The 23,094-nt window shown below is 39.7% G+C and overlaps 1 protein-coding gene across 3 annotated transcripts in view; it reads right to left on the reverse strand.

Annotated features, from left to right (window-relative positions):
* G3BP1 (G3BP stress granule assembly factor 1) overlaps window positions 1–23,094 on the reverse strand; it is a 40,087-nt gene that overhangs the window by 6,591 nt on the left and 10,402 nt on the right. Inside the window, exons 3-12 of one of the 3 annotated variants that reach the window (XM_021076549.1) lie at window positions 20,572–20,653; window positions 19,950–20,123; window positions 17,102–17,192; window positions 16,047–16,140; window positions 14,685–14,886; window positions 12,623–12,724; window positions 12,098–12,209; window positions 11,753–11,881; window positions 11,067–11,176; window positions 1,416–8,556 (exon numbers count right to left, since the gene is read on the reverse strand). In XM_021076549.1, coding sequence (XP_020932208.1) covers window positions 8,350–8,556; window positions 11,067–11,176; window positions 11,753–11,881; window positions 12,098–12,209; window positions 12,623–12,724; window positions 14,685–14,886; window positions 16,047–16,140; window positions 17,102–17,192; window positions 19,950–20,123; window positions 20,572–20,653 — 1,303 coding nt within the window. In that variant the 3' untranslated portion in view covers window positions 1,416–8,349. 3 annotated transcript variants of the gene reach the window in all.

Raw genomic sequence — 23,094 nt, forward strand, 5'->3', positions numbered from 1 at the left:
TAAACAAGACTCACCCATGAAGATGGGCCAGTTTCTGCCAACAGAACCAGACTGAGTGCACTCTCAAATTGTCCCCAACCTTACCAAAGCCAATGACTTCTGCATGACTGCAAGTCACCTTCGAAGGACTTGCCGAGAGCAAGGTTTAACATATTCTATAAAAATACATTTTAAGGTGAAGGTTGGGACAGAGTTTCAAACAGGAGGGACAATGTAGAAGCAAAGTAGAAGACACTAAATTTGTTCCTCGTATCAGTGTTTCCCCATTTCACTCAGATATTCGCACAAAAGATCTGTCCTCGGTCTTAAAAGTTGCCTGACTTGATGCTTCGGCAGAAGAGCAAACCCCATGTTCTACTTCTGCAAGTGACTACATTTTCTTCTTCCCAAAAAGGTAGTTGCCAGCTTAAATGTGTGACACAGTGAGGAAAGACATTAACTATTTATTAACTTTCAACAGCTCCAGGGGATGTTACCTGAAACCTCACATGTTGGTTCATTACACTTTATTCAACAAGTATTTTAACCCCAACCAGAAAGGCACTGGGCAGTTCCGGTCACAATCCCACCACTGTCTGTTTCGGGTCAGACGGATACGAATTATGATTCTAGTACTTTTGGGAGATGGAGATGTCAAACTTAGGTTGGGCTGAGCAGTGTTAGTTAAGCTACAAAGTGTTTGATCACCCATGATGGAAGAGGTTCAAGATGACTCATATTTCTCAGAAAAGACTCTGCAAATCACAAGCCCATGAAGCAGTAACTGACAGCTAGCCAAAACAGAAGACACCTCCAAGAAGTAGCCCAGGGACATCTGTAACAACATGCCTGGAAAACGGAGTCAGAATGACTCACAGAGCTCCCACCCTTTCCCAGAAGAAAATGTGAGAGTCTGCTTTTATATGGAAATATCATTGTATATATGTAAAAACGTGGTATGGCCTTAATGCTGCAGTTAAGGATTTGTTTGGCGACCACCTTAAGCAGCTGTTAAGCAATTGCTTCCTTACTGTAATATTTTTACTTCTCACTGGACTCTTAACCTTAAGCAACCCATAAATTCCCCTTTGTCCCTTATTCTTCCTCTTTTTTTTTTTTTTTGCATGAGATCATAAACGTTATTGGCAGTTATTTTTTGGCTTGTTAAAAAAAAAACTATTTCTGCAGTTTGAAGATGGAATGTAAAATTTCTGTGATACATGTATATAAAAATATATTTATTGAACCATCCATATACACACATCCATGCTGATTCCAACGGAAAAAAAAAATTAAAATTTTCTGAAATTTTCTGTGATTGACTCATAGTTGTTACTATTTGACCAGCTTTATATTGGGACAATTTTGAAGTCCTGTCATTACCCAAGAGAAACCTACATATCTCTGGAAAACATTCCACTTAAGACAAGGCTGTATGCTGTTCATTCAAGATATATTTATTGATAGCGGCTATGGGAGATACAGAGATGACTCACACACAGATCCTGCCCATAAGGAGCTTACAGTCTAGCAGTGGAGACAGAACACACACATGAGATACATGGTCAGAGCTAGGTTTCAGCAGGATGAACCTGTATCATGTAGACAGCAGGCTGTGGTAAGAAGAGGTGAAGGAAGCTGAGAGGCTCGTGAGATTATCTAGTGGAGGAGAAGAGATGTGAAGGGCTGCTGAGGTAGAACTGACAGGACTTAGCTGCAGACTGAGGTGGGGAGTAAGAAATCGGGAAGCAGATGACTCGGACGACTTAGATTTGTGGCATGGGTGATGACAAACCGAGAACAAAGGTTTGTGAAAAGAAATGAAACTTGGCACGTGTGATTCTTGTGCAGAGACACAAAGTGCCCGGAACATGCTGGGCAGTCGGAAAGAAACAGCTCACTGCCCAGAGCAGGGATGGAAGTACTTCAAAATAAGCAGCGACTTCCTCCCCCTTGTGCCCACCCCTCAAAATTTTCCAACTATCCTCTCCACTACGAAATCTCATAGTGCCTAAAATTTACGGAATGAAGTCTGATCTGAAAACAAAAACACACTGTTTTATTCATTTGAATGAGTCATCATTTAAAGATGCTCTCATTTTAAGTCACTGTACCTCACGGAGCAGCAGAGATTAATCCTCCAGCTTTGTCCTCCAGGAGCTTATGGTCTTGTAAGACAGACAGAGGTCTGTTCCAATTCTAGGTTGAAGGCTAAGTTAGGAGCCAAGAGAAAGAAAGGTATAACATATTCTACGAATACATTTTAAAATGAAGGTTGGGACAGAATTTCAAACAGGAGGGACATGTGGAAGTGAAGTAGAAGACACTCAATTTGTTCCTCCTTCAAATTCTGGCCAGTTCAACCCCCCAAAGGAGCTATTCACTCCTGTAGGACATCTTTTCTCTTAGAGGAGAGAGGAAGGAAAAAAAAAAAAAAAACCCCTCTTAAATTCACTGGGTCCTGAGAACAACATGGCTTTGATGGAAGGCGATGTTGGGGGGAAGACTGCAGATGCACATCCATCTTCAGGGAAGAGAAGGCACTTGAAACCACACGGAACTGGCAGTACCTGGCTTATTAGAGGAACCACAAGTAGTTCAGCATGGCTGGAGCATCCTTCTATGAAGAGCAGGAAAAACCATTGGAAAGGAAGATTAGGATCCTGATTCAAACAAGGCACTGCCAGGCACTCAACAGGGTACATACCTAAGACCAAGTTGCTGCCCCTTAGGAGCTTACAGTTATAACAATACAAGGTGGAAAAAGCACCACAATGTACAGAATGCAAAACGCTGAACAATTTAGGAGAAAATTACAGCTGAGTTTCAGCTATTAACACATTAGGATACCCAATAGCTTTTCGACAGCTAGTAGTAAACCCATCCCTGAGGGGAACACAAGTTAATGTCCTTATCAACAGGCCCTGGTAGAATTGGGCGTTAAGACAGTTCTAAAAGAGAGAGAGAGAGAGAGGAAAAAAAAAAAAAAAACCTGGGTATGAAAACTGAGCTGGTGAAGCAACAAAGCATGTACAATCTGGCTCCTCCCCTTTTCCCCCACATCCTCACTTTAAGAGCTCTGGCTCCCTCGAGCAAGCCCAGGGCAGACTGGCAGACCCTGAAGGGGCTTCCCATGACCTCTACAGCCTGATTGGAAACTCTGAGCCACCTATCTTCTGAAAAATGAAGGGGTTGTATAAATCACCTTAGTCCTTTCCAGCACTTCTATTCTATGATTCAAAGAATTCCAGGAGTCTCTCCTGCTTCTTGTGGTAATAATCAGAATGGCCAGAAGAACTTTTAAGTAAATGCTCTGCTGTTTCTCAATTAAAAGTATGTTCTATATAAACCACAAATGATTCCTATCCCGTCGACGTAAGTTCCACCTCCACTCTATTCTTCTCAAAACCAGTATCTACCTATACAAATTTTCAACATGGTATGTTCTACATAATCTACTTAAAGTGTGCACTGACTCTTTAAAGAAAGTCCTTTCTTTTTTGCTACTTCTTTATGTCTTCGTGTAAAAGGGCCAAATCAGTGTACACTCACTCTTCATAAAAAAGAATTTAAGATAAATTCAAAGTCAAACAGGTGACATCAAAGCTTATGGAGAGTATTAGCAAACAGTGCTCGGTAATAGCAATAGTTAAAACTGTTAATCCAAATTAGGTGACAGAATCATCTCTCTAACTACTACCAAAAATATAGGCAAACTTCCCATAAGTAGGTTTTTGAAAAATAAATACTTGTTAAATTCCATAGTGAATTTTTGGTAAGCATCCCTTAATTTACAAAGGCGCACTGGATGGGTGCAAGTTCCTTAGGAATCTGTGATACTGGACACATTTCAAAGTAGTAAATGTGTGGATTTCTAGAACTGGCCAGGTCAAATGGTTTATGGAAGTTAACATGGGAATTTCCAATACCATTTTTCTTTCACAGCAACTAAAAAAGCTACCAGAGGTGGCGCTGTCCCTCTGTGGCCCAGGTGTGATTCCTGGCCAGGGATTTCCGCATGTCAAGGGAATGGTAAAAAAAAAAAAAAAAAAAAAAAAAAAAAACTCGAAGAGGGGAGACTGTTTAAGTTTCCAAAATAAGTCATGCTATCAAAAGACAATCAACCTTGATTCTAAGATAACACATAAGTATAATCAAAACCAAAAGTGGTTAAGGGTTGTAGGCCACCTTTAATCAACTTTTTACATATTCAGGCCATTAAGAGACTGCTTCATAAAAGCATGAGCAAAGCAGTCCAATTTCAGCACTATCCTGAGCTAGATACATATCATTAAAAAAAAAAAAATGTAAAGTTTTATCTCACTCGTGCCACCATTTATTCCTTAATACAGTCTAGTAAGAGTTACAAGCCTATCTATGGTCCCTAGTACTTCAATATCACAGTAAACAGCTACAAATTCTAAAAGGTATTGCTACCTTAAAACCAGAACTTCCTGTTTAATTGTCTAGTGCAACCGTGGCCACTACTTGATCAGCAACTTTAACCTACAACCCCATCCCACACTAAACATTGCTAAGTTTCTAACACATTCTTTAAGTTTCTAAAACATCTGGAAAACACTACCTCTAACTGTCCACTGACAATCTATGGTATATTAGGCAGTTAGCGAGAACCCCACATTCAAATAAATGAAGTTGCTTCTTTTACAAGATTTTAAATTGCTGAACTAAATGCTCAATAATTATCTCACTTGTATGCAGTTCCTGCAGAGATTCTTTTAAGTAGCACAAAAGTAAAATGATGTATTTTTAGATCAGTAGATTTGAAAAATGCAACTATTTAAAGAAAAAAAGCCACTCGGCATAAACAATGGCCCACAAAGTTAAGTTTCAAATAAAAATTTTCACATAGAGTCTAACAAATTGTTTTCTATAAAGTGCCATGTTTTTCACTAAATCACTAAACTCTACAAGGTTTTCAAATAAAGGGATGAAGAAAAGCATCAGAGGATGGTAGTTGTAAGCACAAAACACAGCTGCTATAAACTCACCTGGATGACACTGTAACAGAAACAGCTATCTTCTGTATCGAGATTAAATTGCACTAAACGTATTATCGAACCAGATGAGAAATAGTAAGTCAATATGACTGTGTTACTTTAGTGTGAAGGTCAAAAGAAACCCTGCAAAGTTAACTTGTCTTGTTTACACTCAAGAAAATGAACAGTAATGCTATTCTTGACCCAAATGTTTTACAGACTCAAGTCTCCATACTGTAGTTAATGGATTTGGTCATGTCTTACTCCAGTAATGTCATTCAAATGTACATAGGTAGGCATTCTGGTTCTAGAAGAAAAGCGTCCGTTTGGGAGGCCAATCTGCTCCTTGCTACACAGATGGCTTTAAGGCCTCTGATGTCACTCCTTGATCTATTATTTTGAGGAAAACAGCACCTAAGCCACAAGGGTAGTTGTGAAAATTAGTTTTCTAGCCTGAGACTAAAGTGCGATTCAACTAATGCTGTGGTGGTAACCTACTGATCTCATCCAAAGCCGTACAATTATTTTGCTTTCCATTCACTGCTCCCCAGCAGCAGCTCAAAGAGTTGAGAACATTGGCAACACAAGCAAAGCCCAACCTCACCATAAAAGCAAACAAAGTACTTTTGTACGTTCAAGATCAATTTATTTTCAACAGGTCTTAAAAGACAGAGACCCACTGAACCAAACTAGTCTTACCTACTAAAATATTCATGGGCAAAAAAGGTTTTAAGCAGCAGAAAAGACCTGCATATGGAGCCACTCCTACAGGTGAAAAATTACGTTGAATGTGATGAGTTGACGCTGTCTACAGAAACTCTTGTCCTAATTTACTTTACCTTCCTGTCTAACTGTGCAAGTATGTGTAGGGTGACGTGTTTATTCCATCAGCAATAATGTGAACAATATCTAGATACTTAATAGTATTAACCATGATGCTAAACCTTATTTAGAAAGTCCAATGCTAGTCAATACTCCACAATATTCCAATTCTGATAACTTGAAATTACTGAAGCAGCCTTTTCCTTTCTCAGATTATACACTAATTGCCAGCAATAAATTATAAGCAGCATCTAATATACTGCTACTAACATCTCCGGGAAAAAAAAAAAAAAAAAAACACAATCGGTACTAATAAAGTTGAGATTACTTACAGTAGATGTTACTGTAATTTCTGAAAGCAAATTCTACTTCCTTACTTATTTTTCTGAGGCTCTATTTCAAAGGACTGAGTCTTCACTCCAGGTGTTCTACTCCACCATTCCGCCACATTCTCAATGGGGCTGCTCCATTTTCACAGAACATGGCATCACTGTTCCACACCCACTAAATGCCAGATGCAGTATGTGCATCTCCCCTCCAACCCTGACCCAATTCCACATGTCCTCTAGGATGTAATAACTGCCTCAAGTTGAGAAACACTGCATCTAGCTCGTGCCCTTAAAGCTCTGCTCTCAAGAGGAAGAACTCCTATTTTGAAATGTATGGTTTAGTATTTGCTTATGTCAAATGACTTCTAGGTTATTTATAATTTATCACATAATAGATACTACAGTTTAGTTTTTTTCAAATTAATAACTCAGGCTAAGTTTTCTTCTTTCCACCACAAGCTTAATATAAGCTACAAAACTATAAGCTAAACTCCTTTTCAGCATCACTGGCCTGGGCCAAATGAAGTGGTTACCAATTAGTCATTTAAACTGACTCAAAGACAAGCCATGTGACTCAGTTACTTAAGTTTCTTTTTATGACGATGTTGCCAATTTTCAAATATTTGAGGTCCTAAGGACCAACTGATAACACATCGAACTTCATTTCCGCCATGCCCTTCAGTAAATCTAGAGCTTCCCAGTAACACCAAAGCAAAAGAAAACACTCTTATTCCTACTCATATACTATCTTCATACAACAGTTCTGAAGATGAATACTGTTAAAAACAAGTTAAATTTGACAACCTCATTGCCCTTCAATTAGTAATGACAAGTTATCTATCACACAAAGGCTTGCTTCACATGTATAAACAAAACCTTCACCCACTTCACACACAACATTCAACAACATACTATGCAAAACGACTATTAGTCTATATTGCCAGATTAAATTTTCCTCCAGAAAGATTTTAATAAAAATTGGCCATTTCCAAGAAACACCCACTGCATGCCCGTCAATAAAAAGGAACCATAACAAAATAGAAAATTTACCATATGGCTATGATCTAAAGAAAAGAAAGACTAGTGCACACTGAAGCACATCAGCGAAGTCCAGTATGAAAGTCACATTCCTTCTTATGGGCTATGACTAGGATTCGGAATAGACACTGAAATAAAACTTAATATAAATGCTGGACCTCTACAGAAACATCTGTCCTCAAAGGCATTCCAGTTTGAGACTCAATTTCAGAATAAGGCATAACAAAAGAACACAAGACATACGGGTGAAAGAGGGATTCTATAATCCCCAACATACTGTGAACCTGATGGAAGAAATCTAGGGTTTGTTTGTTTGGTTTTTTTTATTTTTCTTTTAAAAACTGCCAAGACTGGGATCAAAGATAAATAGAAGGCACAACAGTTTTGCTCTGGTTTTCTGTTATTCGGATTTTGCAAATTTTTTTGTTTTTTTTTTCTTTTTTTACAAATACAAATTAAACATGAAAAAGTCCTACTTCAAAAAAAATAATCTAACAGTTCAAGAAAAGCTTAGTTGCATTCTAGACATTTAAAACCTATCGTCACAATTTAAACTTCAATGGTAAAAACAGTAGGTTTTGGAACTGTTTTGTGATCACGTATCAAAAGAAAAAAAAAAAAATCCACTAACACCTTTTATTCAGTTTTTAACCACACCAGCAAGAATCAGAATTGTCAATTTTTCCAATGGCAAGTACTCCATACCAGAAGGTAGTCATGACTCTCAAAGAAGAAACAATTTCGGTTTTTCCTGTCTTCAAAATGTTTATCAATTCCTGTAATTCTCACAAGCTTTCGAAACATGTAGAAAATAAGTAAGAAATATTCCAATGAATGAAACACACCAAATGTCAGTAATAAGCAAGACACATTCCTTTGGAGAAGTGGCTGTTAAAAAAAATCCAGTCTGTATATGCAAATAAAGCAAGGAAATTCAGTCTTTTTTTCTTCTTTAAAAATCCGTTTTTCCTAAAATATCATTCCACAAAATTGGAAGTGAAGGACTAAAAGGTGAGGAGGGGAGGGAGGAGGGAAGGGGCACACACCATTAACACAAAAGTAAAATTGTACAAACTTAAGCAGTTTATGACAGACTAGGGTCATATTCCAAGATACCAAAGCTTGGTTGAAATTCACCATTCTGTGGGAGATAGGGTTTGTATTGTTGCGCGAGGAGCAATTCACTGCCTTGGAGTAAGGCCCCTTCCCACTCCAAATCCTGGTTTCTGCACCATGCCTCCACGAGGTGGGCCTCTCATGCCCCCGCCCAGCCCGCCTCGAGGGCCTCCAGGTCCCCGCAGGCGGTTATCTCGACGGTCCCCTTCCCGGGCAGCTCGGGTCTTCTTTTCTTCCACATTCAGACGGACCTCACCTCTGAACATGATGGGCTGTTAAGAAAGGTGAGCAGACTTACAGAGTGCTTATGGGTTCCTGGTTAGACTATTAAAGGCAAAATGAAGAACCAGCAGTTTACAAACCAGCTATATTCTCGCATGTCAGTTTTTGTCTCAACACTGGACACATGATTTCCCCATTAACAGATACATGGAAGAGCAGCTAGGCATACAAGCTGATTCAAAAGAGTCCATTTAAACAACACAGCAGCACAAATAACTCTCATACTTACTGAAGCAAAATTAGGTTCCTATATAATTATATAACTAAAATAACATAAACAAAATCACTAGCTTCTCCTCGGATTTGAAGGCTTAGAATAAAACTCCATCATGGGGAGTTCCTATTGTGGGTCAGTGGTGAGGAATTCGACTAGAATCCATGAGGATGCGGGTTTGAACCCTGGCCCCACTCAGTGGGTTGGGGATCTGGCAGAGCAGTGATGCCATGTGGTATAGGTTGCAGATGAGGCTCGGATCTGGCGATGCTGTGGTTGTAGTATAAGCCGGCAGCTGAAGCTCTGATTTGATCCCTGGTCCAGGAACTTCCAAGTGGCACAGATAAGGCCATAAAAAGAAAAATAAAATGGTTAATTTTGTTATGGGAATTTCAGCTCAACTGAAAAAAAAGGTCTTAAAAATTCCACTCATACAACTCAATGGTAAAACAAACAACCCAATCAAAAAATGGGCAGAAAACTCAAATAGACATTTCTCCAAGAAGACATATGGATGGCCAGCAGACACATGCAAAGATGCTCAACATCACTAGTTATGAGAGAAATACAAATCAAAACTACAAGGAGGTACCACCTCACACCAGTTAGAATGGTCATGACTAGCAAGTCTACAAATAACATATACTGGAGAGGGTGTGGAAAAAAGGGAACCCTACTACACTGTCAGTGGGAACGTAAACTGGTGCAGCCACCACAGAAAACAGTATGGAGGTTCCTCAGAAAACTAAATACAGAACTACCATATGATCGAGCAAGCCCACTCCTAGGCAATATATCCAGACAAAATTATACTTCAAAGAGATACATGCACCCCTGTGTTAACAGCAGCACTATTCACAATAGCCAAGACGGAGAAGCAACCTAAATGTCTATTCAACCGATGAATGGATCAAGAAGATGTGGTACATGTATACAACAGAATATTACTCAGCCATAAAAAGAATGAAATAATGCCATCTGCAGCAACACGGATGCAGCTAGAGATGCTCAAACTGAGTGGAATAAGTCAGAAAGAATGTCAAATACCATATTATACCCCTTACATGGAGAATATAAAACATGGCACAAATGAACCTATCTCACAAAACAGAAAGAGACTGAGACACAGAGAAGAGATCGGTGGTTGCCAAAGCAGAGGAGGGAGGGGAGGGAGTGGAGCAGACTGAGAGCTTGGGGTTAGTAAATTTAGAATGGATAAACCACAAGGTCCTACTACAAGCACAGGGAATGTCCAATGTCCTGGGATAGAGCATGATGGAAAATACTGAAAAAAAGAATGTATGACTGAGTCACTTTGCTGTATAGCAGAAACTGGCACAACACTGTAAATCAACTAACCCTTCTTTTTTTTTTTTCCCAGGGTTGCACCTGCGGCATATGGAAGTTCCCAGACCAGGGGTCAAATCAGAGCTACAGCAGCCGGCCTATGCCACAGCACAGCAACGCAGGATCCGAGCCTCGTGCATCTGTGAACTACACCACAGCTCACGGCAATGCCAGATCCTTAACCCACTGAGCGAGGCCAGGGATCAAACCCGCAACCTCATGGTTCCTAGTCGGATTCGTTTCCGCTGCGTCACAACGGGAACTCCGGATCAAGTAAACTTTAATTTTCAAAATTCACAAAAATTAAAAAAAAAAAAAAATTCCACACTCATCTCAGTAAATTAACAGTTATTTACACCTTTATTCCTCCCTACCACTACTATACAAAGTGTTTTTCAGTAAATGCAAACGTGAAGGGAAGGGCTCTTAAAGAACATGGTAAGTAGGATTCTGATTCTACAAATCCCTCTATTAGAGAAAGTACTTGTAAGAACACTGTTAATAAAAGTGGTTCAAGGCAGGGTGCCTACAAACGCAGACAACTTACAGAATAAGAGCTCCTTAGAATTATACCCAAAGAGTTACATGCTAACTGCAAATATACCTGGCAAACAAAGTTATCTTAGCGAAAAGTAGTAACATAGTGTTTGTTTCATTCCTCTCCTACATCAGAAGCCCCACCTAAGAAAAGAACTACGTAAGTGTCAGTGCATTGGTAACTATAGCTATTTTATTCTCTATCATTCACTTATTCAAAAGCTGTTATTCAGACAGAGTTCTTCTAATAATGGTTAAACATGATAGGAAATAATTATGCAAACACGTTGGAATAAACTACACTTTACATATAAGATATAATCTTTAGGATGAATATATTATAGATGCAAAGATACATTATTGTTATCACAAAAAAAAAAATCAAGATGGAAAACTGCTTACCCTGTTGCTAAGCACCTTCTGAACAGGTTCAGAATCATCAAACACAACAAACCCAAAATTGGGTAATTTCCCACCACTGTTAATGCGCAGCTCCACCACATTCCCATAATCTGCAAGTGAAACATGGATTCTCAAATTACTCAGAACATTTCCCTTAAATATTACACACACACTGACCAAGGACAGCCAATAGCCAAACAGCCAATAGCGGCTAGAGAGAACATGCAACCTGCTCTGTGTGCCACACACACACTGGATTCCAAAGATCGTGCAAAACATGTTTATACATACGGAAATGATGTTTTAAATACACTGGGTTAAATTAAATATTGTTAAATTTAAATTATCTGGGTTTTTTTTTTTTTCCTGCTTTTTATGCATATGCACCTATGGCATATGGAGGTTCCCAGGCTAGGGGTCTAATTGGCTAATCGGAGCTACAGAAGCCAGCTTACACCACAGCCACAGCAACGCCAGCTCCGAGCCACGTCTGCGACCTACGCCACAGCTCACAGCAACGCCGGATCCTTATTAACCCACTGAGTGAGGCCAAGGATCGAACCCACAACTTCCTGGTTCCTAGTCAGATTCATTTCCACTGCACCACGACGGGAACGCCCATCTTTTATTTCTATTATACAGCCCTGTTGATAGATGAGTCTAGTGTTTAAAATTCAATAACCTACTTTGAAAAAAATCTTTAAGCTCTAACTTGTCCACCTCATGGGGCAGGTTGCCAATGAAGAGCTGGTGGCTGTCAGGGTGTCTCACGATTCTTCGAGGCTCAACATCCCCTTGCTCACCAGCCTCTCGGACTGAAGAGGAAAGAGTGAGAATGAGAGAAAGAACACATCTTTCAGTGACTGTTCAACAGTTTCTCTCTAACCCTAAATACAGGTAATTCCACAAACTCCGTGAATTCATATACTTGCATTTAAATGTAAGTACACAAATATCGACCCCCTACCCCCCAAAACAGGCTCTCACCTTCGACACACCCATAAAAGGACATCGCCCTCCTTCGCTCTCACCTGGTCTAGGACCCCTCTGGGGAGGAACATTTATTCGCTGTTCCCGAACCCTTTGATCCCTCTGAGGCCTCTGCGGTGGAATCTGAGATTCAGGTTTAGTCTCTGGACGAGGCTGAAAAAATTTATAAGTTAACTTTCGCGTAAGAATGAAAAAAGCTTACCTTTTTTTCTTGTGAAGTGTCCTAGCAAACAATTAAGGTTTAAACTAGAAAATGACAATTTTCTAAAAAAAAAAAAAATCAAAAACTTTCATCTTGTAGGAAATGCCCTTGCAGTGCAACAGGTTAAGAACTCCGCGTTTCCACAGTTGTGGCACAGGTTGCAACTGTGGCACAGGTTTGATCCCTGGCCTGGGAACTTCCACATGCCGTGGGTGCAGCGGCCACCCCTCCCCAAAAACCCCCAAAACAAAAACTCACCCTGTACCCTTCTCCACTGCCCTATTTGCTATGCCTCTGTGAAACCACACTGCAAGAAACTATAGTAAACTTGCCTGATGTGCAAAAAGCTGAATTAGAAACTCACCTGTGAAGCTGGCACTTTAACAACATGAGGTGGTATCCCGGTAACCGGAACAGCTCCACTGGGAGGAAGGTTCTTACTGGTCACAGACGCCCAGGAAAAGGTCTAAAGAACACCAATATTGGCTGATTACACTATTTATCAAAACAATTTAAGCTAGGAGTTCCAGTTGTGGCTCACCTCATGGTTCCTAGTCGGCTGTGACGACGGGAACTCCCTATGTCAACTTCATAATTACCTTGTACACTTTTTCAATCCTCATCACCAAACCCTATTATTTACTTCTTAATTATCTTCTCTCCATCTCCCCTGCCATAACGCTATTCCAAATTTTTCTTTCTTCTCTCGGACTACCAACCTGTCATCCATTCTCAGACCAATCTACTTTTCCACCTGCGTGCTAAAGTCATTTCAGTTCCTCTTTCCTACTCACCACCAGCTGCCATAAGGACCAAGAAGCCTATCTATCTTCCCAACAGTTCCCACACCTAGAATGATGCTTAGCACACAGGCATGTGAATTACTGTTAGACAAATGACATTTTTAAGAACGCTGGCTCCAGGAGTTCCTGCTGTGGCACAGAGGGTTAGGAATCTACCTGCAGCAGCTTAGGTGGCTTGCAGAGGCACAGTGGGTAAGAGGATCCTGAGATGCCGCAGTTGCTGCTCAGATTAAATCCCTAGCCTGGGAACTTTCAGATGCAATGGGTGCAGCCATTGAACACCCTGGTTCCAGGAGTTCGTCATGGCTCAGCAGTAAAAAACCCAACTAGGAACCATGAGGATGCGGGTTCGATCCTGGCCTTGCTCAGTGGGTGTACAATCCGATGCTGTCATGAGCTGTGGTGTAAGTCGCAGACACACACCACAGATCCACAGCTTGGACCTTGCACTGCTGTGGCATAGACCAGCAGCTGTAGCTTCGATTCGACTTCTAGCCTGGGAACTTCCATATGCTGCAGGTACACCCTAAAAAGCAAAAAAAAAAAAAAAAAAAAAAAAAACAAAAAAAAAAAAAAAACCCCATAAATACACCACTAAAGCATATTCCTTCACAGAGCATGAACTGTAATGTAAAGCTTCTATACATTCAGTTGACATCACCCTGATGTTACTCAGGGAGTTACTGAAAAGCTTCAAACTTCTGAAATCTGGCATTCTAATCAGAAAGCAGTCATGTTTCAGCAATTTGTTTCTACTTCCACTGTAAAGTTATATTCGTTTATATTTCATAAAAGGCCAGGAATGAGTCTGTTGTGCCATTTATTTTTTAAGATATGCTATCACTTGTTTGTTATAACAAACATATAATGTGCAAATCGAAAGATGAAATATTACAAAGATGAGGGGCTGTTGATATGGTGATAAAACAGCACCTAGAATTTAGTCTAAAACTATTCAAGTTTTCTTAAAGGAGGGAAAAAATTCCTTTTGATTCTATAAAGCAATATGCATCTTCTTTCTATTGTTGCTGTTCTTTTAGGGTCACACCCTTGACATAAGGAAGTTCCCAGGCTAGGGGTCAAATCAGAGCTGCAGCTGCCAGCCTAAACCACAGCCAGAGCAACTCAGGACTAGAGCCAGGTCTGCAATCTACACCACTATGGCAATGCCAGATCCTTAACCCACTGATTAAAGTCAGGGATCGAACCTGTGTCAGATTCATTACTGCTAAGCCATCATGGGAACTCTGCGTCTTAACTTTTTATCTGAGGCATGCCTCATTATGTAAGAAATTTCCCTCAACAACAAACACGAAAATGCATCCACAAAAGTCAACCAACCAACACTTTTTAAAATAGATAGAAACAGGAGTTCCCGTCGTGGCGCAGAGGAAACGAATCCAACTAGGAACCATAAAGCTGCAGGTTCAATCCCTGGCCTCACTCAGTGTAAGCTGTGGTGTAGGCTGGCTTGGATCTGATGTGGCTGTGGCTGGCAGCTGTAGCTGATTTGATCCCTAGCCTGGGAACCTCCATATGCCGTGAATGCAGCCCTAAACAGCAAAAAAAAAAAAAGAAAAAAAGAAAAAAAAGATAGAAACAGAATGAGAACACACTGCATACTCTCAAATCCTCCTGTACTGTCTGTGCTATGTCTGCAGGCGCTGGAGAAGAACTCTTCTGAACATCCTCAGGAGCAGCTTCTTCCAATACTGGCTCAGACTTTTCCTCCTGGACTTCAGATACAGGTTCTTGCTCTGGTTCTGGTTCAGGATCAGGCTCTGGTTCAGCAACAGGTTCTTCTAAATGCTCTTCTAAGTCATTGCTTTCACAGTAAAATTTGAGAAGTATCATTCTGCCTCCATTGACTTAACCAAAAATTCCTAAGTATTTACTACCTTTAGAGACCTGAACGTAAAGATAGCCCCCCTCCCCCAAAAAGATCTAAGAATTATGGATTTGGGTATGAAAACGAGACGACTGCTCAGAAAAGCCCTCACAGAGCAAATCTTAAATAGTCAGATTTGCTAAATTCTCATTAAGCTAAGGCATCAAATAGACCAAAATGAACCAAACTTGTGTTTCTATTAGACTCTCAAAGCTATTATAGTTTACCCATCACATATTATAAAACTAATAGGTTGCAGGGAGGGGGGAAAGGGAGCTATTTAATAGGTAGCTTCAGTTTCGAAAGCTAAAAAAGCTCTAGATCTGTTGCATAATCATGTGCATATACTTAATACTACTATAAAGTACCCATAAAAACATCAGGAAGGTAAAATTTACATTTTGTTTTCACTACAAAACAAAGGTAGTGTCTCATAAGACACAAGGAATTTTCGAAGAAAAAAAAGACAATAGTTATGATTCAGCATAGTTCTTAAACTTCCATATAAGTCACAGGAATTGTTTGTTAGAGCTCCAGATGTTTTTCCCCCTAAAATTCTAATTTGGTAGGTGTGTGATGAGACAATAAATCTTCATTTTCAACCAGCAACCCAGGTGAGTCCACCACCACACCTTGAAAAGCATTTGAAAGTATGCTTTAAGCACTGAATATTCACATCAAAGATATCACAGGGCTACAATATTAATTTCTATTTCTATTACTATGGAACATATTTGTTACTGTCGCAGATTTTAAAAAAGAAACAACCTAAGATACAGTCACACTTCATTGTCTGAATAAACAAGTTCTTTACTGCCACTTTACTCCCGCCTAAATTTATGGATTTATGCCTAAGTCCTAGTCCTTCCAAAGGACATGCAATGCCTTGATGTGTTTGTTGGCTGATAAATCCCAAACCTATGTTTCACTTCATGACAAAAAAAAAAAAAAAAAAAAAAAAAAAAAAAAAAACCAAAAAGCAACTGGTTTTCTGAGATAATTCTGAGCATTACAGCTACCCTCCAACCAAGGAAAAGGTTAAACAACCTGAATTCTCATGTAGCTCCTGACAGATTAACACAGTTTTTTTCCCTTACCTGACAGTTTGATCATAGAAAGTTCCAGAATCATCAGGCACCACCTCAGGTGTCTGCTGTCTTTCTTCAGGTTCCTCTACTTCTTCTTCAGATTCTAAATAAGAAAAGCGATTTAAAGTAATTTGTGCTTACTTAATGCACAAATATATTCACTTTCACAATGTACATCATGACAAGAGAGGCAATGAAGAAAGGTACACATACACAAAAAAAGTGAGAAAACAGGGCAACTGAGTAAAATTATGACATAAGCTTTACGGACAGGCATGGAATCTAAGATTATAATGCCAGTTAATCCAATGAAGGCTCTACCATCAAACTAGCTATATGACATCAGGCAAATTACTGCTGTGCTTTTCAGAGCCAAAATTATTACATAGGAACAATAGTGCCCAAAGTACCTATCTGTAAGACTGTTGTATTACAGATAATACAAAGCACTTAGAATTCTCAGTCATAAGAAAACACTTAAATACTAATTACTCCATAGGTCTCTTGGGTTTCCAAACATCTTAAAATTGAGGCAATAACCAGCTTTTGTTCATTTTTTTTTAATAATGATTTTTATTTTTTCCATCATAGCTGGATTACAATGTTCAGTCAATTTTCTACTGTACAGCAAAGTGACCCAATTACACATACATCGGACTATCTTTTAAGAATATTTATATAGTAAACACTCTAGGAAAACTTTGTCTATCTCCAGAGCAATAGGCAGGCATGTTTGCTGCCCATTACACTGTTTCAGTTCCTTAAACTTAGGGTTCCACTTAAGCAGGTACCATTTAAACATCAATGTTCTACAGAAACTATGGCCAAAGCTTACTGTTGTTGCTGTAATAACCTACTTCTGACTCAGGAATTTTATATCTCTTCTGCCACTATCCACTAAGCTGTCAGTTCAAGTAGGTTAAAAAATCTCAGATCTTCATGTCTTGACAATTAAAAGCTACTAATAAAAAATACAAGGAATTCTAAAAACATTCAAGAAATCTCTACTTTCCTCAGATCAATCTGATTCCAAAAAAAAAAAAAAACTTAGACAAGTAACTTACCCTCCTGAGGCTCCGTGACAAAGCCACCAAAGACCTCATCTTGGTATCTGAAGATATCATTGTGAACATAGAATTTATTTGCAACAGAGCCCTGCAATGCCAACAAACGTTTTCATTTTTCAGCAGATCTTTAACCATCCAAATCACCCTACCATGGTTCTCAACCAAAGGCAATACCGCCCAACCCCAGGAGACACTTAGCAACTTCTGGAGACATGTTAGTTTCCACCGAGTTGAGGAGAGGGATGCTGCTCCGCATCCTGCACTGCACAGGACAGCGTCCCCAACAAACTGTTCAGCGCAAAACGTTAGCAGGGCTACAGCTGAAAAACCCTGCTCAACATCACAGCTGTTAAAAACTACACTCAAGGAGTTCCCATTGTAGCTCAGTGGTGACAAACCCAATAGCATCCATGAGGATGCAGGTTCTATCCCTGGCCTTGCTTAGTGGGTTAAGGATCGGCGTTGCCGTGAGCTGTAGTGTGAGTCATAAACTCAGCTCAGATCCCCCGTTGCTGTGGCTGTGGTGTACACCGGCAGCTGCAGCTCTGATTCGACCCCTAGCCTAGGAACTTCCATACACCACAGGTATGGCCCTAAAAAAACAACAAAAAAAAGAACACTCAAATACATTTCGTGCTTAAAATTCCACTGGATGAATATCCCCAAACTGAGAAAACTCTAGTATTTAAGATGCCACAGCCTACACCTCAAATCATTTATTGAATAAATACCTATTATCAATTTCAGTGAGATATTTAAAAATCCCTACATCTGGAGTTCCCGTCGTGGTGCTGCAGAAACAAATGTGACTAAGTATCCGTGAAGATGCAGGTTCAATCCCTGGCCTCGCCCAGTGGGTTGGGGATCCAGCACTGCCATCAACTGTGGTCTAGGTCACAGATACGGCTCGGGTCCCACACTGCTGCGGCTGTGGCATGGGCCGGCAGCTACTGCTCTGATTCAACCCCTAGCTCTGGGAACTTCCATACACCTAAGTTGTGGTCCTAAAAAGCAAAAAAATAAAAACGAAAAATAAAAATTCCTAAATCCACATCCTAGAACACTGACACAAGCTCTTCAGGGTGGTGTAAGTGAGGTCTGCCTACACTGGGTACAAGACACACCTGAGCCTAGACCCAACTATGTCATTCAGTAGTCATTCAATTTCTAAGACTGTTTCTTCATCTGTAAAATGAGGAATATCAACTTCTACTTTAGAGCTGAGTATCACATGACAGTTTATGTAACAATGCATTATACTAAGGTAATGGTAGAATATCCTCTTTAAAGGAAAAAAAAGAATTATACTTAGAATAATGAGCAATTATTGCACAATCGCTTGCATATTTTTAGAAGCCTATCAACAATTTTAACACTACAGATAATCTAAGCTTTCCTCTAAAAATCATGACTAAAATGATTTCATTTAATTTTTAATAGACAATTGAATTATTTCATATTCAAAAAGTAAAATGATAGGGATTTTAAACTCACTATCCTTCAACAGAATAGTGGCAGAGAAAGCTTTCTATCAGCAGATCCCAGTGGCATCCCTTCCACAAGCTCATGCACACAGGCTTCCTGACTGTTCAGTCTGGACCAGTCAGAAAGACAGTACAAGTCCAGTTAATCAAAATACAACCGTGGTCCTTTTTTAAGCATAACTGAACAACAACAACAAAAAAAACGAGCTCCTTCAAGAAAAACAGCTGATTCCAAAAACAGGGTAGAAACTGGAGCAGAAAGAGTGTAAGATGAGCCTTTGTGCCACAAAGTGCTTCCTCCCCTCAAAAAAAAAAAAAAAAAAAAACACCAAAAAACACCAAAAAATAAAAACCAGCTTGAAGGGGTTTACACCTAGCAAATCCGGGATATTTTAAGGCACTGATAAAAAGGTAGTAATTAACTAAATCCTTTAAATAAAGACTCCATTATAGATAGGAGAAAAGGCAAAGTTCTTTACAGAAGTAGCCCAATAAATAAATACAGAATTAGATGATCGCCATTTTTCTGGCCAGGATCAGCTAAGTGCTAAAACTAGTGCATAAAAGTTTGATGACCAAGGTATACGCATAGTCTCAAAGACTCGCCCCCATTAACTGAGCAAGAAAATAGTATTAATGCTACAGTGGCAAAACCTGATGACCAACATCTTAATTGATACTAATAACAGGACCAAATAACATCAAGTGCCTCCCTAATAAGAGGCACTCAAAAACACTTATAACCTAAAACCAATCCAAAGGAAATAATAAAAGAGCCTAAGGAGACATGACAGCTATATGCAATGTGTAACCATAGACTGAATCTTGGACAAGCAAAAAAAAAAAAAAAAAAAAATCACTACAAAAAATATTATTGGGACAATAACCAAAATTTAAATAAGGACTGTAGACGGATAATTTTATAACAGAAATATTTCTTCAACTTGATAACTATACTGGCACTGGAATACAGTTTCATATTCTTAAGAAATGCTCACTTGGGGATCTGAGGATGACTAGGCATCATATCTCCAATTTACTTTTCAAATGGTTTACAATTAAAAATGGTAAGGATTTCCTGTTGCGACTGAGCAGGGTAAGAACCTGACACAGTATCTGAGGGTGAAGGTTCAATCCCTGCCCTCACACAACGGGTGAAGGATCCAGCGCTGCCAAAAACTACAGTGTAGGTTGCAAATGCGGCTCGGATCCAGCATTGCCATGGCTGCAGTATAGGCCTCAGCTGTAGCTCAGATCAGACCCCTCGCCCAGGAAACTTCTGTATGTCGCAGACGCAGCCACCAAAAAAACTTTTTTAAAGTTTTTAAAAAGACATGTACAACTTCACTTTTTTTTCGTACCTCAGGAGCAAGGACAAAAGTCTGCATGAATCTCCTCAAAGCCTGGTTGTTGTTCGAGAGCAAGCCCATCACCTGGACCACCACGCCGTCATTCAGGGTGGCGTGAGCGTCGACATGGCGGATCTTGGTGTGGCAGTTGGTGAAGTTCTGAGCCATCACTTTCCTATGGATTTCCTAAGGAGTCAAGGCAAGAGCTAATACCTTAACACTTACACATCTCCAGGAACAAAACATTTTCTTACACAACAAATACAGAGAATTTACGTGTTCACATTTAAACTACACAGACCCCCCTTATAATTTGTCTTAATAGCATATTCCCAGTGATCACGTTGAGCTTTTTAAAACTAATTTCCTAAATTAACATACCAAAAAATTTCTACAACAGATCCCCAGGCCAAAACAAGTTATCTCAGAGTATCATACAAAGTGAATAAAAGTGACATCATAAGCTTTTCAATGACTACCACATAAATCAAACAGTTACTAAATACCTGTATTTCTCAATAGAGGTTGAAAAATTTTATCTTCAAATAGCAACAAACCTCTTAAGCATGTACCCACCTCAATCTTACGAGTTTTCTGGCTGCTTAAGAGCCTATGTAAAGCTTGCTATACTTACTTTTTGTCCATAGACTGCATCTGCTGGCTTTCCATTTGAATCCAATCCCCCATGGACATAAGAAGAGTTCTTTCCATAAAATCTGTAAAACAGAAAGACACTTGTCATCTTAAAATGTCCTAAGACTACTTATTTATTGTTCATGACCGTTACCTATCTGCCTCCCAGGTACATTCTTGGTGGCAGGAATGTTTTCTTTTTCATCTTTGTATACAATGATGTATCTGTTCCATACATGTGGCAACATGTGTTGAATGAGAGTCAATTTCATCCAAAAAGAAAATCTTTTTTCACTTTTTAGGGCCGCACTTGTGGCGAGTGGAAGTTCCCTGGCTAGGGGTCAAATTGGAGCTGCAGCTGTCAGCCTACACCACAGCCACACAGCATCCAAGCCACATCTGTGACCTATACCACAGCTCACAGCAATGCTGGTCCCTTAACCTACAGAGGGAGGCCAGAGACTGAACCCATGTCCTCATGGATACTAGTCAGGTCTTCTTTACCACTGAGCCACAATGGGAACTCCTGGTCGAGAAATTTTTACAAGTCTGGAACTCAGGATTGGATGATCCAGTTGGGAAGGATTTTGTAGTTCATGTTAGGAAGACCACTCAAAATACAAATTTCTGTTTCCATTCAAAGGAGAACACAGGCAGTTTTGATGTAGATAAGGTTATCTATACTCTACAGTCTTGGAGAATCCTTTTCCATCTAAGAATGCATGGGATGAGTTCTCATTAAAAACCCGGTAAGTCAGGCAAATGGGTTTAATAGTTTAACAATTTTCACTTATGTATTAAGAGCTTCTCCATAGCTTTAATTCATCTACATCCTCAACTGCTTTCATTAGTACTGGTTAGGAAAGTGCCAACCCCACCCCAACACACACACACACACACACACACACACACACGGGATGCGGTAATTCAGGGATAATTACTACTAGGATTACTTGACACCTGTACTCCAGATGAACAGTTTTTCATGAATGAGCCTATATATACATGTCATTCTACATCCTGTTTTTCCTCCTGCCCCCGCCAAAAGGGATGGATCTGGGCCCTTGAAGATCCCAAAACTGCCTTTTAACTTTTAAAAGTTATTAAAGGCTGCAGCCAGTCAATCAGTTCACTGCTGGCTAAGCCACTTTTCACTGCATCGAAATGTAACTCAGAGATTAAATGTTTAAAAAAAAATGAATCAATAAACAATACTGACAAGAAATATATTAATGTATTTGGTTAGTTTCAATACCTGCATTTTAAACTCCAAATTTATAACTTCTAAGGGCATAAAATACAATTTTGACAAAAAAGCAATAAAAAGGGGGGAAAAAAGCTTACAGATTTGTTCCATCGCTCAATAATTGTGTGGATACCAGCAAATTTTCACCCCTTAGGACCTTCATTTGTGAAAAGAAATTAACTTCATATACTACAATGCCTTACTAGAAGGTTTTTACAAAGATCAAGAGGAAAAAGGAGTTCCTGTTGTGGCTTAGCAATAAAGACCTGACTAGTATTCATGAGGACACAGGTTGGATTCCTGGACTCTCTCGGTGGGGTTAAGGATCCAACATTGCCGTGAACTGTAGTGTAGGTCACAGATATGGCTCAGATCCCGCACTGCTGTGGCTGTGGTGTAGGCCAGCTGCAGTGTTGACTCCTCGCCTGATAACTTCCATATGCTGCAGGTAGTGCCCTAAAAAGACCAAAAAAAGGGAAGGAAAAAAAAAAAGGAAACAGGTAAAATAGTGTTTTGGAAATTGTAAAGCCTTTAAAAAAACTAGCCAAGGGATGTTTTTTCATTTTCAGAGCAAGGGCTCAAAATGAATTTCATTTACACCTATTATTCACGTGGTATCCAATAGGCAAGCTAGCCAAGTATAGAAGAAAAAGTAGCTATGGCCCAGCAAATACACATTTTCAGAATTTCTAAGAAATATTCTAGTAAAGTCCAAGACAAAAAAAGGAGTTCCTGTCAAGGTGCAGCGGAATTGAATATGACTAGTATCCATGAGGACGCAGGTTTGATCCCTGGCCTCGATCACTGGGTTAAGGATCCGGCGTTGCCGTGAGCTATGGTATAGGTTGCAGACACAGCTCGGATCCAGCATCGCTGTGGCTCTGGCGTAGGCCAGCAGCAACAGCTCCAATTAGACCCCTAGCCTGGGAACCTCCATATGCCGTGGGTGCGGCCCTAAAAAGACAAAAGAGAAAAAAAGAAATATTCTAGTAAAGTCCAACACAATACTTAAAAGTTTTGTATAATGCACCACTGTTTGTAGGAGGAAATAATGGCAGCAATTTACATATTATTCTTTTTTTTGTTTGTTTGTTTTTTTTTTTTTTTTTTTTTTTCCATGGCACATGGAGGTTTCAGGTAGGGGTCTAATCGAGCCTACGCCAGAGCCACAGCAACACAGGATCCAAGCTGTGTCTGCGACCTATACCACAGCTCACGCAACGCCGATCGTACCCACTGAGCAAGGCAGGACTGAACCCGCAACCTCATGGTTCCTAG

This window comes from Sus scrofa, chromosome 16 (genome assembly GCF_000003025.6).
Source record: "Sus scrofa isolate TJ Tabasco breed Duroc chromosome 16, Sscrofa11.1, whole genome shotgun sequence".
Lineage (NCBI taxonomy): Eukaryota > Metazoa > Chordata > Mammalia > Artiodactyla > Suidae > Sus > Sus scrofa.